Source organism: Macaca mulatta, chromosome 1, assembly GCF_049350105.2.
Source record: "Macaca mulatta isolate MMU2019108-1 chromosome 1, T2T-MMU8v2.0, whole genome shotgun sequence".
NCBI lineage: Eukaryota > Metazoa > Chordata > Mammalia > Primates > Cercopithecidae > Macaca > Macaca mulatta.
The window spans coordinates 233896907-233912533 of record NC_133406.1 but is presented as its reverse complement, the minus strand read 5'-3'; the positions used below and the strand labels follow the sequence as shown (position 1 = coordinate 233912533).

Here is a 15627-nt window from a genome sequence, read left to right as displayed (position 1 = left end):
GGTAGAGTTGGCGCAATGCAGCAGGCCAATTGGAAGAAAAAATTTAAGCATATTTTGTGGATTAGCATGTCAGTTGCAAAAATAGAAGTATATCTAAAGCTGATTTCAAATAGTCTCTTTTTAAAGAAACTATGTCAGACTGTGCCCGGACTTTTGCTTTAGAAAATATGGTAATTTCAGGTTTGTGGCTAATTTGAAAATTAGTAATCAATACTAAGGATTTTAAATATGTAGCATTTATGTGTTTATTGTGTATTTCTATATTCATAAACATTGAGGATCCTTTTATTGTCTTATGTAACAAGAAGACAAGCAGCTCATGGATGGCGGCTCCCGTGTGCTTCTCCATGATCTCTCAGCTGCCTCTGCGTGGACGGCCACAGCATGGCTGCGTGCCTAAAGCATGCAGAGAGGGCAGCGTTCTTGTCTCGGGCTCCCCACCCACCATTTTTAAGCAGCTTTATTGCGGTATAATTGGCATACTGAGTTGCACATTGTCGTGTATGTTTTGCAAGTATACATCTGAATACACCGCACGACCATCACCACACTATGATAATGAGCATGTTTATCACTCTCCAAAGTTTCCTGGTGCCCTTTGCCATTCCTTCTGCCCACCCTTCTCCTTTTGTGAAAGCTTTGATGTTTTTAGGGGGGGAAAAAGTTACATTGTTGAGGATAAAATATTAGGTAGAAAGATACTTAATTTGTAGTTTTCGCTTTTTTTGTTTTTTCTTTTTGAGGAGTATGGTGGAAATAATGATTGTAGGTATAGGTTGCTGTATTATTTTTAGAAAGTTTTGAGAAACAGATTCTCCGAACAGACCATCTTGGAAGGGTTTGACAGGAAATATATTTTCAGGAAGGCTGGAATAGAGGTGGAGATGGTGCCTGCTGGCAGGAGAGGGAGAGAGAGGAAGGACAGCACCTGCCGGCCACTTGTGGGTGAGCCACAGACATGAAAACCAAAGGCTGCACTTTTCTTTGGTTTTTCAGTAGATGGCATTTTTATCATGCTAGAAAGGCTAACGTGAAATGGTAATAAAAATGTAATCCCCACTAACTGGGGTATACTTAGCTCTAGTGCATTTTTTTTGTTGTTGAATGGCATGCTGGCGATTGATTGATTTATATTTATAGATTAAAAATAACGAGCTTTGCCCTATCATTGTAATCACCTTTTTGCTTTTTTTTTTTTTTTTTCTCCTTCCCCCAGAGGCAGAGTCTTGCTGTGTCACCCAGGCTGGAATGCTGTGGCACAATCTCAGTTTACTGCTGCCTCCACCTCCTGGGCTCGTGTTCCTTCCGCCTCAGCCTCCTAAGTAGCTGGGACTAGAGGCGTGCACCACCACACCCAGCTAATGTTTATTTTTGTGGAGATGGGATCTCCCTATATTGCCCAGGCTGGTCTCGAACTTCTGGGCTCAAGTGATCCTCCTGCTTCTGCCTCCCAAAGTGGTGGGATTATAGGCGTGAGCCACAGAACTGTGCCTCGCCTGGTTAGTTCTTTTTAATTGTTGAATATACTTGCTGAGGTTAGTTTCTGCTGCAGAAAGCGTTATATAATGTTAACAGGTATTTTGTAAAGAGCTAGTAGAATATATAAGGTTTTACCTGGGAGGTGGAGGCTGCAGTGAGCCGAGATCTTGCTACTGCACTCTAGCCTGGGTGACAGAGCGAGAGTCTTTTTTTTTTTAATACAGACTGTATAGGGTTTTTATTTTAATGGATTTCTTCAGCTGTCTCCTTCTAGCTTCTATGACTGTGCATTTTCTTGGCTCTTTATTTTTTATTTCTTTACAGTTCTTCCACGTATTTTGTTTTGAAAGTAATATGCCTGCGGTGAAAATGACAGCATTTCTGTCATGATTTAACCTTATTAGAAATGACATTCTTTGCTGTGTGTCTGTTTAGTTGAGAAGTGAACCAGTTCCCTTTGCTTACGTACTACTCCTTGGTGCGGCGGGGTGGGGTGGGGAAGATTTTTAACATTGAATACAAATTGAGTTTGTTGGAAAAGGTATCCCTATAAAATGTTGTCCAGGTAGTTAGAGCTTAATATGGGTGATAATTTCCCTAGAAAAATATTCTTTGTTGTAACACTGATGACTTGATGGTCTTGTGAAAGTGGAACTTGGTGTATTTCTTCTTTCAGGCATGTAACTCACAGATAGGGCAGTGTAGAGTAGTTTTCCAGTTTTAGATTAAGGATAGCTTGTATCCTATGCAAGGTTTTGGGGGTTGGTTAGGGTCTTTGAGTATTTCCTGTCTAATTCACTTACTAGTTACAAAGAGACAAGCTGTAATGTAGCAAGTCTTCCTTGAGGTAGACTAGCTTTCTGTGCCCTTTGATGTAAAAATACCTGGTAGTTCTACCAGTTGGGGATTTGTTTGGGGTGAATGAAAACCCCTCAGGCTCAGTCTGTTCATGCACTGGTGTGTATTAATTCAGTCCATTCATAGTCATGAGCTGACTGTGCCTTATTGAAGAATGGGAGGCTTCTGGAAGAGAGAGGAAGATGGATAATCTGGGATCCTCAGGCACTGCTGCTGGTGCCTGGGAGTGGGGCAAGGAGACAGGAGGTTCCGAAGAGGACTTTGTATCCAAAGTTAAGACTTAGGCCAGCCCTTGATGGGGAGAGAAGCTACTCAGGCCCAATAACCTCAAAGAGTTCAGGTTAAATCGACAGTTGTCAAGTCTAATTCCTCTTTACAGCATTATTTCTGTGGGAAAATGTGTGTGGCTCATATCCTTGCCACAGCAAAGAGACTGGACTCAGAATCAGCTCTTTGTTGTCATAATTTAAGTGGAATTAGTTACTCCCTAGGGTTGCATTGCCCCTTGGATGGCTTCTAGCCTTCTTTTTACTTATTAGATTATACTCTAGGTTTCTTGACTGTGAGGGACATAGTAAACTCCTGGTAGCCTTTACCTCCCCCTCCCTAAATAGCAAACTCATGTAGAAAACATTAGTTAAAATCCTTTATAGATTTTTTGAAATCACCTAAAATGTTATCATTATTGGCACAATTTCATTTGGAGCCATTTTGTCAGAACCACTAAGTATTTAGGTGAGGCGATTGATTTCATTCCCACGTGGAAGTTTGGTTGGTTGTGACATTCAGGCACTCAGAGTGATTCCTGACTGCTTGGAGATGATATCATGTTCAGGTAGTCTGGTGTCTGGAACTTTTGGCAGAGATTAAGCTGTTAGAAGATTTGGGCTAACATTTTTTTGTGTGTGAGTTGGTGAATTTTGAAGATGATTTAGAAGACTTTAAAAAAGCATCTGTGTGTACTTCATCATCTTGATGTCAAGAAGAGATTTTTTTTTAATACATACATATTTTAGTAATGAAGGAGGTACATAGAGATAGTTGATTTGAATGGGTTTACTTTTTCTCATTTTTAATACAAAATATTTTTGGGAAACAAAACTTGACTGGTGTTACACTACTGGCTTCTTGCTTTTTGTTACAAACATGCTGAAATGGTCTAAATAATGATGCTACTAAAACAACATATGCATTGTTTTGATGGGGTATTGATTCCTTCTATAGTGTTCAAAATTGCTTGCATGCCTCTGAGCAACAAACGCATATGTGACAGACTTTATGTGAGATGAGCATTCCAGGGAAATGAAATGCTAGTTTACTTTTCAGTAGCTGTGCAACTTAAAAAAAAAAAAATTGTGTTTTTTGAAACATGGCCTTAGGGCACTAACACACTCGGACCCAGTGCATGAGCTCTGCAAGTTATTTTAACAAAACCTAATCACAGGAACAAACATCTGGCATTTATAGAGTTTGTTTATTTATTGATTGCCATAAGCCTCTAGAAAGAATATCCTGTTTCTTTTAATAAAATCCTTTTGGAAGTTGTCTATATTTTAATATCTAAGTGTTTTTGGAATTTAATTTTAACAAGGTAAACTCAAATGTTAAATATTGTGGGCTACAACTGAAGTAGCAGAATGGAAGAAGAAATGGCAAGTGGGGACTCTTGTAAAAAGAATGGTAACTAAGTTCTTTTTCCTGGTTATGCTCCTCCCGTTTACTCTCCTGTATGGCAGGCCATTATTTACACTGCTTTGTAGAATCTGCTGTCTGGCAAGCACTAAGGAATTCGGATCCCTAAACCAGGGAGCATATAGCCTGCTAAAGTTTAATTTTCAGAGAGGAGACACTAAAGATGATTGTGTTATGATACTGTTCATTTTATGTACTAGTGAAATGAATACTGAAATTATTTAGTATAACCATTAATTATAGTGCTTACCATTACTGCAAAGCTTGTCATGATTTGGGGGGTAGCTTCATGTTTCAAAACAAAACCATAGGTCTATCCTTTTAAAAAACATGAACTACTTTAGTTTGTTAATGGGGAAAGTGAGTAAATAATAACATTTTTTGAAAAAATGAAGCCTGTCAGATACGGGGGGGGGGGGGGGGAACCCTTGTAAATATTCCTCATGTCAAGCCCCTATTAATTCTGTGTAATTTCAGTAGAACTAGCAAGTTATTTTACTTAAAATGTCTTTTTTTCCCCTGTGCAGTGAAAGTTGAATGTGAGAACAGATCTTAATAGATATAGTTACACAGTTTATTTTATCATGTATCACTTTATTGCTGTCTTCTAGAACATTGTTATACTAAATGTTCCAATAATGGAAATTTTATGCAGCTACTTCAAATGAAACAAATTTGCAAAAACTCAATTTTGGAACTCATTCCTTGAGGAGAGGAAAAAACTCACCGTGCTGTGACCACATCAGATTTCTGATATGTTAGCAACTTATCAAACACTGTCATTTCCAGAAAACAGGTTGTGGGGTCAAATTGAAATATCTACACTTTTGGTCACTTTCAGTTGAAGATATTTTAGGTTTTAATGATTGAATAGTGAAATTAAAAAAAATTGTTGGTAACAGGTAATGAAAGTGTGGTTTTGTATGTAAATAAAAATGGCTCTACACAGCATCAGGAATGATGGGGTTCAGTTACAGTGGAATCTTTTCAAGAGCTTGATTTTAAATTCTCAGAGATATTAGTTTTACTTACTGGAGCTCCTTTGTTTTGCAGAGATCATGATGCAGCCGTCCTTTTGGATTTCTTTTTAATAATGTGTGACCCTTCACCTTTGATCCCCTGACCTGCATTACCTTGGTAACCATTTCATTTTTTAATTTAATTTCATTTTTTAATTTTGGTGTACAAGCTGTAACATTTCATCTTTCAAAGTGTAACACGCTGATTTCCTCAAATAGAGATACCCCTTTGAGCGATAAATTTGCAAAATGCTGTCTTCATTTTCCGTATTAAAATTCATTTCAGCTTTAAAATAAAGTGTAATCTGTGTTTTCATCCTTTTAAAATTTAAGTTTAATGAGTGCATTTCCCCATACAGTATATTTCCTTTTTTATTCATGTTTTGCAGAAGCTGAATTAACTTGATATTTACATATAACTTACACATGCCCAGGACACCCATACCTCTTCTCTACTCCCAAACCACCCAAACCATTGCCCCTCACCTTCTCAATACATACACCTTCACCATCACCATCACCACATACCCCTTCCCCTGCAGAGTAACTTATCTTTCTTTCAGAAATAGTAGCAACTTGAATTTATTAGTCTTAGCTGCCACATTATACATCCTCAGATTATATTTTGTATTCTGAAGTATTTTGGGGAGAAAAAGCTTAGACTTTTAATTTTAATTTCATTTAAGGACTAGAAAAATATAAAGTTGTCTCATTACCCAAGTTCACCTTTCCCCACTCTTTTAATATTTTATTTCTTTAATTTGAGACATAAGAACAAGCAGCAAATTTAACAATTTTAACATGACCAAAAAATGTACTTTTGTCTCTGGTCAGCCAACCCTGGTGGTCTCAATACCAGATTGATTTCTGCCATATGCAGTTTCATGACTGTTTTTCAAACGATGCATTTTTATTGTATTCCTCTTTTCAGAAAATTCTTAACCTAAAGCAAAACAAAACAAAATCAAAAGAAACCAAACTTGAGTCAGTTCTTTGAACTGGCAAGATACTCCTAAGAAATCATGTCCTTAAAAAAAAATCACGTGAATTCTCTCAGCATGGCCCACTGAAGCACAGATTACTTTTTAAGTGTCTCATTATTTTATTCTCTAACATTTAATGCTGATGTTTTAATTGCACACAGCTGAAGCTGCTAAATGAGCACTGAAATGGATTTAAGTCCTCTCTGAGCTTTGTTGATACCTATAAAAGTTTATATCATTCATTAGAACCACAAATTAAAATTAGTCGTGGTTAGCTGTTCACTGCCGATTGGAACTCGCGCGAACACTTTTGTTCAGGCTCACGAGCTTGTTCTTGCCTGGTGTACTTGGATACTTGAAAAGCTGCCTTTGGCCTGTTGGGTATTTTTTCTTTTCACAGATTTGCAAAATATCAGAGCTGAGAAATACAAGTAGGTAAACCATCCTATGATTATAAAGCCCCTGTGATTTATAATGTCCCAGTAGTCAGGAGCAAGTTTTTTGCTAAACCTTGAATTTTAAGGTGATTTTTTTTTTTTTTTTGTTAAATAATGCTTTTCACAGTTGTGCTGGCATGTTTTCCAGATCCCCAAAGACCTTTTTGCCTTAGGTATGTCCTTTATTTGTTCTTTGATGCCATGTCCTTCTAGCACTAAAGGAATGGCGTCTGTCTTAGTGGATGGTACATGGAAGCCCAGGGCTGCGGGAGGCCGTGACTGCTTGTTGCCTCCAGTCCTCTTGCTCAAGCAGCCCCAAACCGGCTGACCCCTGAGGGGTGAGCTCCCCTGGGCTCCCCTGGGGCCCCCATCTGCCTTTGAGGCAGACAATACTGTATTTGTAAGTCCACTAGGAGCTGAAGAGACATTAACAGGTGAAGACGAGAAAAGTTTTTATTCTCTTATTTTATTTTACGATTAGATCAGTTAGATTTTCTTTAAAGTTTTCTGCGTAGTACATTTTAAGATAACCTCATTTTTCTGAGAGCGCTAATACATGGACACATTTATGGCTTATTTCCAATGAGCATTGTGTATTTGGTTATATTTAGGACATTTAGTAGACTGTAAGCAATGGATGTTTTTGTAAATGTGATTCATTGAGAAAAACCATCTGAGAGTGAGATAACCTGCTTTGGACTAGCAAAGTCTCTGGATATGTTATTGGTATCTGTTGAGGTAGTCACACAAAACTGAAATACTCCAACAGAAAGACTTCAGAAGACTTTCGTTTTGGTGTAAAAACAGTGAAATTAGCTGTTTGACTTAAAATATAGGAGTTGTAAGACATTTCATTGATGCCACTTCTGTTTTATCCTCTGTGAAATGTAGATGTGTGTGTCTCCCACTTGCTTTTTAGGGTTGTTGGGAGGATAAATGAAACTGTATGACAGACACACTGGGAACTCAGAAGAAAGGTGCTTTTGAAACTGAACCTCATCCTGTGGCTGTGCTGTTGGCAGGCATAACCAGCGTGTTGAGAGGCAGTGGTAGTGAACCCCATGGTGAAAGGCCAGGACTATGGGCTCTGGAGCCAGGCTGCCTTGGTTCGAATCCCATCTCGACCTCTTGCAAGTGGTCTGACCACAGCAAATCACCCAACCTCTCTGTGCCTGAGTTTCTCCCTCTTTAAATTGGGGATAATAATAATAATACCCACTAAAGGATCCTGGTGAGTTTTAGCTGAGCACATGTCCACAAATTGCTTAGAGCAGTGCCTGGCATGTAGTGTGGCTGATCCTCACAACCAGAAAACCCCAGCAGGGGGACTCACACCTTACAGAAAATCAGACTCAAAACAATTCCCCAGTAGTCTTCTAACATTGACTTAGAGACCCTTATATGTTTAGAGAGAGGAACTGAATAGTTTATGGTAATTAGACACCTCTAAAACAGATGCAGGTTCAGGTGCATAAAGTTAAATCTGGGTTTTTAATCTCTTAGGAAGAAAAGTTTAGATCACAGAGAGCTCCATAACCCTTTGTTGATAGATTCTTTTAACTGTTTTTGGCTATGGAGGGACTAGGAAGGAAACCTGAGGGACAGACCCACCTTTTACCTAGTCAGCCTTTCTCTTTCCCTTTTATGCTCGGTAAGGTGTCTAGGTAACTTTGAAGGGGTCAGAGGGTTGAACTGTTTCAAGGTTTTTACCCAGCTCCGTGAGGCTTCGGTGTCCTCTTGAGTGAGATGGAAGGGACATCCCTGCTTTTCCCGAGAATGCCTGTTACATATTCATCCCAGGGTTTTCCATACATTTTAATCATCCACATTTATCTACAAGGTGGGTGGTATGTTCACCCCGTTTTGCATGTGAGAATGCTGATGCCCAGGTAGGTTAATTAAGTTCACCCAGGCTCACACCCTCAGTAAATTGCCAGACAGGCACTTAAATGCAAGTGCCACTCATATCACGGCACTGCTGCCTTGCATTGAGCTGCAAACCTGGCTGAGCCACTCCCAAGAAATGGTTTTGCCCTTTTGGTTGTAGGGACCTCAGCTGTATGCAGTATCATCCTTCAGCCATCAGACCTTTTTTTTTTTTTTTTTTTTTTTTTTGGAGATGGAGTCTCGTATTGTCACCCTGGCTGGAGTGCAGTGGTACGATCTTGGCTCACTGCAACCTTTGCCTCCTGGGTTCAAGTGATTCTCCTGCCTCAGCCTCCTGAGTAGCTGGGATGACAGGCGCCCACCACCACGCCCAGCTAATTTTTTATATTTTTAGTAGAAACGGTGTTTCACCATGTTGGCCAGGCTGGTCTCGAACTTTCCTGACCTTGTGATTTGTCCTTGTTGGCCTCAGAATGTGCTGGGATTATAGACGTGAGCCACCGTGCCTGGCCCAGACCTTTTAACGTAACAGTACCCCTAACTTCTGAAGGCCCCTAGCTGGCTTCAACAACCGCCCCTCTCCCTGCCCCCCATGGAGGGCTCTGTCATATATGTGTTACTTTTAGGGACTCTTACTACCAGTGGCTTCCTCAATCCTGGCTGCACATTCAGAATCATGTGTACAGCTTTTAAAATAATTCACTTTTTAAGAAACGCTAGCCCTATCCCAAGACTCTTGTTCTAGAGAGATCAGTAGGTTCAGAAATACAGGAAGTTTATTTTGTAAACAAGAAAACAGGTCCTTAAATTGTGCACATATGGATCTGTGCTTCTGGAGTGTGGGCCAGTGCTATTAATTGTGTAGTTGACTCCATTGTAAGGTAAAATGAGTTTTATGGGCCAGTTTAGTTGTTCAGCCAACAATTGTTAGTACTGTGTCTGTAGGAAAAGCTCCTGGCATCCACCCTGTAGAATGCCGTCTTCTGTGAGTGACCACTTGATCACCACAGAAGCCAGGTTTGAATTTAGTTAGAGTGAAATGAAGTAGAGGGCCCTGCTTGCTTTCTTGTTCTTTCAATTTTCTTTTTTTCTTCTCCTCTCTTTTACGGGTTTATTGTTCCCTTATTTTTTTCTCCTCCATACTTCCATCTTCCCTTGTTTTATCTTTCTTCCACCATCTGGTGTATGTTTACAGTGTATCTGTCATCAGACTGTGAGGTCCGTGAAATCCTTCAGGTGTCTATCACAGAGATGACGTGCAAATGAATGTTTATTTTTTATTTTATTTTATTTTTTTTTGAGACGGAGTTTAGCTCTTTGTTGCCCAGGCTGGAGTGCAATGGTGCGATCTTAGCGCACTGCAAACCTCCACCTTCTGGGTTCTAACGATTCTCCTGCCTCAGCCTCCGAAGTAGCTGGGATTACAGGCGTGTGCCACCATGCCCAACTAATTTTTGTATTTTTAGTAGAGACAGGATTTCACTATGTTGGCTAGTCTGGTCTCAAACGCCTGACGTCAGGTGATCCACCTGCCTTGGCCTCCCAGAGTGCTGGGATTACAGTGGTGAGCCGCTGCGCCTGGCTAAATGAACATTTCTTAATTTATGTTAGTATCTGTCTTTCAAAGAACTAGGCACTGCCCATCATTAGCTTGAAAATTGTCAGATTTTGTTTGTGATTGTCTATCCTAACTTAGGTGGTTTATCTTGAAGAACTTAGGTAATTTAGCCCCATAGATTTAGATAGGTCGAGAAATGGCAGGCTTCAGTCACTGAATAGTACAGAATGTTGGGCAATAAGATGGATTTGGACCATTCAAGGGAGCGCTTGTATCAGGCTTTTAGCATATCTGCTGCACAGTTTTTAGAGCTGGAAGGTCTGAGATCCTCTGGGTTGGACCCTCCATTTTTGGTGTTGAGGAACCGACTCCTGAGAGAGAAGGGTGCTTCTTTGGTGCCCGCCTCCAGGCCAGGACTTCCCTCCTCCTCCTCTGTGTCCTTATCTGAGTGAGAGTTGGGATGGTGGAGAGCAGAGACAGTGTGACAGCATAGCTGCTGTGATTAACTCCCTGCCTCTGGACATGTTGGAGAAACAGGCAAAGTAATCTTCCTCCTGCGCTCCCCCTCTCATGGAAACAAGTGATAGAAGGTTAGGGCAGTTTTGAGGGCAAGCAGTGGACTTCCTCACTGTGAAAGTCGGGAAGCTTTGGGTGTGCCCTAGACCCTGTCCTGTTGGCCTTGGCACCACCAAGTGGGCTGCTTTAGGGGTCCATCCTGATGGTGTTTAACCCTGCTTGAGGCTTTTGAGGACACTAAGAAACACATGGTGAAGGTGTGGAAAGTTTTTTTGTCATTCCTCAGTGAAGATCTGCCCTCGGTAGAAAGGGAGTTAATGAAGGAGAAGTCGGCAACAATATTGCTGCACAGTCAGGAAATAACAGAAAACATCTCCTGTTTGTTCTCATTTGTGGTGATTGTTTCCCTGGGAAACTGTGGCCGTGGTTACCATCATGCTGTGTGATGCGCCTCAGAATCCTAGGATTAGACCAGATTTTCCACTTTCCACACACATCTTCAGGTTTGGTCGCAAATACTCCATGTGACAGACTGTCACATCCACTGGCCACAGAACTTCAATTATTCAGGCAGGTTTGGATATCCAGCCCCTTTTCCCTTTTCTGTGTGGATCCTTTTGAGTACCTTATACCTCTAAGCCTTTCGTATTTCCAAAGGAGAAACCAGAATGACTTTTGCCACTCTTTTGTATTGGTGGGAAAAGGACTGGTAGGGGAAACTAGCAAGGTTTGACCTGGGATCTGCTTTACCTGCTCTAGTTCACCTTGGAGCATCTGACCATACATAGGTCCTTGCACGTAGTAGACACTCAGCAAACATTAACTGTCTTTTCATTTCTCATTAGCACAGGTAATTAGGAACAGGAGCTGATAGACTGCACGTATCTGTGCAGAGATATATCTGTAATTAAAGTTTTAATTAAAGAAACACCAGACCAGGCAGATGGTTCTTATCCCCGCATCCTGTAAACCAAACAGCCGTGGCTTTTCGATCTTGCAAACATGCAAAGCTGAGAGTAGCACCATTCGTGGTGGTACACCAAAGGGAATAGGTTGTCTTATAAACTAACCATAATCTAATTTTGGTAGCACTCTATGTGATGCCAGATTCAAGGATAATCATTGCAGTTTGAAACGAAAGACAATACATCAAAGTTATGTCCCAACCAAAGCTTTTAAGCCTCAAGTCAAGGGCGTTACCACAGCCCAGCTCGTAGATCACAAGACGTGTGGTTTTGTGCTAGATCACAAAAGCTGACAAGGTGTTATTTAGGATCATCAGCTAAATACAGTACGAAATTAGAGTGCGATCATTCTGTTTTTTCAGGCATTGCCACCGTATAGCAGTACAGAATTGAGAAGTGACTTGTACCTGCCTGCCTCGTGCAGATCCTCTCAGCCATGTCACAGTGACCTTAATGGTCAGTCGAGTGCAGAATTAGAAAACAAAAAACAAAAACACCCACAAAGAGTGACAGAAGAAGACTTCTCTCACATCTTAGCACTTCTTCAGGAACCGCTCCCCCAGGAATCCCAGCCATTTGTTTTAGTTCCGTTGCCATCAGCAGGAACCTGGAGCAGTACAGGGACGTGGGCAGATGGTAAAGTCCATGGCAGTTCACCATGACTGATTGGGCTTCACCCATTCCATAACCCCCAGTTTCTTAACCCTCTTCATAACCCTTCACTTTGTCACACATGTCATTTTCAGGCATTCAGTGCAGATAGGCAGCTGTACAACAGGATTACATACTAGTTGATACAACTATGTTTTTACTACCTACATCTCCCTAATTCATTTTCTACTTGGTAGAACCAGTACTGAAGATGTTCATTTCTTACATCACAGCGAAGAGTTTTAGTGTAGAGGCTAGGAGAATAATTTCTACTTTGCTGAACAGTGAAATACCTTACCATCCCTGCACTTCTATTAAAGGAAGTAGAGTTTCCGCTTGAAAAAGAGTCCATGTTATACCAGGATATATATAAGGATCTTCACATTAAAGACTATGTCATCAAATGTAGAGCCTGAAAGTATTTTATCTTAATACCATCTATAAAACTCAGTCATCCTAGAAGAAACGTGTGTGTGAGTGTAGGGAGACATACCAAACTCACAAGGCCCTGTGATGTGCTGTGAGCGAAGCCTGTGTCTTGCTGGTAGACAGATATGTGTGCATCACTTTCTGGCTTGGGGAAGACTTCAGGTATTTGGTGAGATGTCCTTTGGTTTTAGAAGTCAATTAAATGTAAGCTGCTCTGAGTAAACAGCCATTTGTGGTTGTGTTTAGAAAATATTGTAAGATCAGAATTGTGCTACTAGGTATTAGGTTGACATTTTACATGTGGGATTTGAACTTGACTATGAAATCTATTTCTTCTCTAATTTGATTCAAGACCTGAACATGTAACCTTTGAGTGTACAACACAGCTTTAGATTATAAAGGCTGCTTTTCCTTTTTTCTTTTCTTTTTTTTTTTTTTTTGAGACAAGGTTCTTGCTCTGTCACCCAAATCAAGAACATGTCCACTGGAGTGCAGGGGCATAATCATAGCTTGCTGCAACCTTGAACTCCTAGGCTCAAGCAGGCCTCCTGCCTCAGCCTCCCGAGTAGCTAGGACTACTCGTGCTGCTGTGCCTATTTTTTTTTTTTGGTTTTGTAGAGATGGAGTCTCTGTTGCCCAGGCTGGTTTCGAACTCCTGGGCTCAAGTTTTCCTCCTGCCTTGGCTCCCAAAGTGATGGGATTACAGGTATGAGCCACCGTGCCTGGCCCCATAGGAGGTTTCTTATAAAGTGAAACCACTTGTTACTCAGAATGGCATCATGCCTCGCTTCAGGGTAGGAAATAGAGAAGCATCAGCAAACCCACCTGGAATGGTAGGCTTTTTATTTCTCTTTCTCTAATAAGGTTTTTTTTTTAAAAAATTTAATTTATTTTTATATTTATTTTTATTTTTCATTTAATAGAGACAGGGTTTTATTCTGTCGTCCAGCCTGGAGTTCAGTGGCACGATGATCACTCACTGTAACCTCAAATGCCTAGGCTCGCCTCTGGAGTAGCTGGGACCAGAGGTGCATACCACCATGCCCGGCTGACTTTTTTTTTTTGTGGTATAGATAGGGTCTTGCTATGTTGTCCAGGTTGGTCTCGAGCTCTTGGCCTCAAATGATCCTTCTGTCTCAGCCTCATGGCAACCTCCACCTCCTGGACTCAAGCAGTCCTCCCACCTCAGCCTCCTGAGTAGCTGGGACCACAGGGGCACGCCACCACGCCCAGCTAACTTTTCGTGTTTTTGTAGAGACAGGGTTTCACTGTGTTGCCCAGGCTGGTCTCAAACTCTGGAGCTCAAGTGGTCTGCCCGCCTCGGCCTCCCAAAGTGCTACGATTACAGGCCTGAGACACTACGTCCAGCCTGTAACAGATTTTAAGGAAGCTTTTGCTCTATCTGATACCTGTATGATCATGGGAGGGGGGTGGAGTGTTCTGCCCACCCCAAAGTGACTTAAATTCAAATATTTATTTGTTTGTTCAATAAATACTTATTGAATACCTAGTACTAGGCACTGTCCTAGGTGCATCTAGAATGAAGCAATAAACAAAACCATGTCATTCCCCTCGAAGAACTTATTTTCTGGTTAGGGGAGAGGAATAATAACCAATAAACAAAAATAAATAACAATAATTGAGTGCTTATATATGCCAATTACATTTATTAACTCACTCTTCAGAACACTGAGGAAGTAGGTCCTGTCATTATCCCCATTTCATAGACAAGGAAACTGAGATACAGAGAAGTTGAGTTAACTTGCTCAGTGTCCCATAGCTAGTAAGTGGTGCTGTTGCGTTCCCATCCAGGTCATTGGACTCCAGATTTCATGCCCTTGATCACTGTGGTATTTTGTTTCTCTTTTAAAAAGCTGCCCAATCTGTTTATTTCTAAAGAAGGAAAGAAATGTCAGTGATAGTGTGGTGAACAGTGCAGCAGGGTGCTCAGGGAGAGGGCTCTTGGATGTCCGTTTGTGTGTGCTGTTCTAGTGTGACCGAGTGAGTATCTCTCATGAGGTGAATTGAAGGAAGCAACACTGTGACCACTTGAAGGAAGCAACCCCGTGACCACGTTGGTGTCTAGAGTGAGAGTATTCTAAGCAGAGGGATCTACAAAAGCAAAGGCCCTGAGATAGATAGAGATTTGGCAGTGGCGAAAGAGAAGCCAGGAGAATGACATGCGCAGAGCATGGGAAGGGGCAGGGGACGTGAGGCAGCCAGGAAGCAGTGTCCTGTGCGTCCGGCAGGACTTGGCACGGTTTTTTGGTTTTGCTGGGGATTTTTGAGCGGGAAAAAGACATGACAAAAAGGATCATTCTGGGCCGGGCGTGATGGCTCACGCCTGTAATCCCAGCACTTCAGGAGGCCAAGGCGGGCGGATCATGGGGTCAGGAGTTCAAGACCAGCCTGGCCAACACAATGAAATCCCGTCTCTACTAAAAATATGAAAAATTAGCTGGGTATGGTGGCGGTTGCCTGTAATCCCAGCTACACGGGAGGCTGAGGCAGGAGAATCGCTTTAACCCGGGAGGTAGAGGTTGCAGTGAATGGAGATCGTGCCACTGCACTCCAGCCTGGGGAACAGTGCAAGACTCTGTCTCAAAAAAAATAAAATAAAATAAAATAAAATAAAGTAATCACTCTGAATGTAGTGTAGAGAATCTTCCAGGGCAGGGCCAGCAGACCACAGGCCATGGCAGGATCTGGCCCACTGCCTGTTTCTGTACAGCTAGCAAACTAAGAATACTTTGTATGTTTTTAAATGGTTGAAAAAACATCAGTATTTTATTTCACATGAAACTTATATGAAATTCACATTTCCATTGTCTGCTTCAGTTCCAGTTCTATTGAAACAGAGCCACACTGTTGTGTTTATTATCTGAGGCCGCTTTTGAGCTGCTGCAGCCAAGCTAAGTAGTTGTAACAGGGAGCGTATGGCCTGTAGAGGCTGAAAGAGCTTTACTGTCTGGCCCTTTACAGAAAGGAGTTGTTGATCCCTGGTTTGGAATAGAAGTAGGGAGACCAGTGAGGAGACTGTTGCAAGAACTGATGGTGGCTTGGACGAGGGCGGGAAGAAGTGGTCGTATATGGGATATGTTTGAAAGGAAGAGCTGGTAGACTGTATTCATATAGGAAGAGTCAGAAATGATG

General features: G+C 41.4%; 1 protein-coding gene across 15 annotated transcripts in view; it reads left to right on the top strand.

Annotated features, from left to right (window-relative positions):
- The window catches only part of CAMTA1 (calmodulin binding transcription activator 1), a 973269-nt gene that overhangs the window by 84555 nt on the left and 873087 nt on the right, over nt 1-15627 (top strand). For 2 of the 15 annotated variants that reach the window (XR_003725282.2, XR_003725281.2), the window contains exon 4: nt 5083-5166. The exons of 11 other annotated variants lie outside the window; for them this stretch is intronic. Coding sequence is in view for 2 of the 4 variants with exons in the window: in XM_028840405.2 (XP_028696238.1) it covers nt 5083-5091 (9 nt within the window). In the remaining 2 variants the exon portion in view is untranslated. Of the gene's footprint in view, nt 1-5082; nt 5347-15627 lie in introns of those variants that run through there. 2 more of the 15 variants (XM_028840405.2, XM_077976477.1) reach the window with 1 other exon arrangement.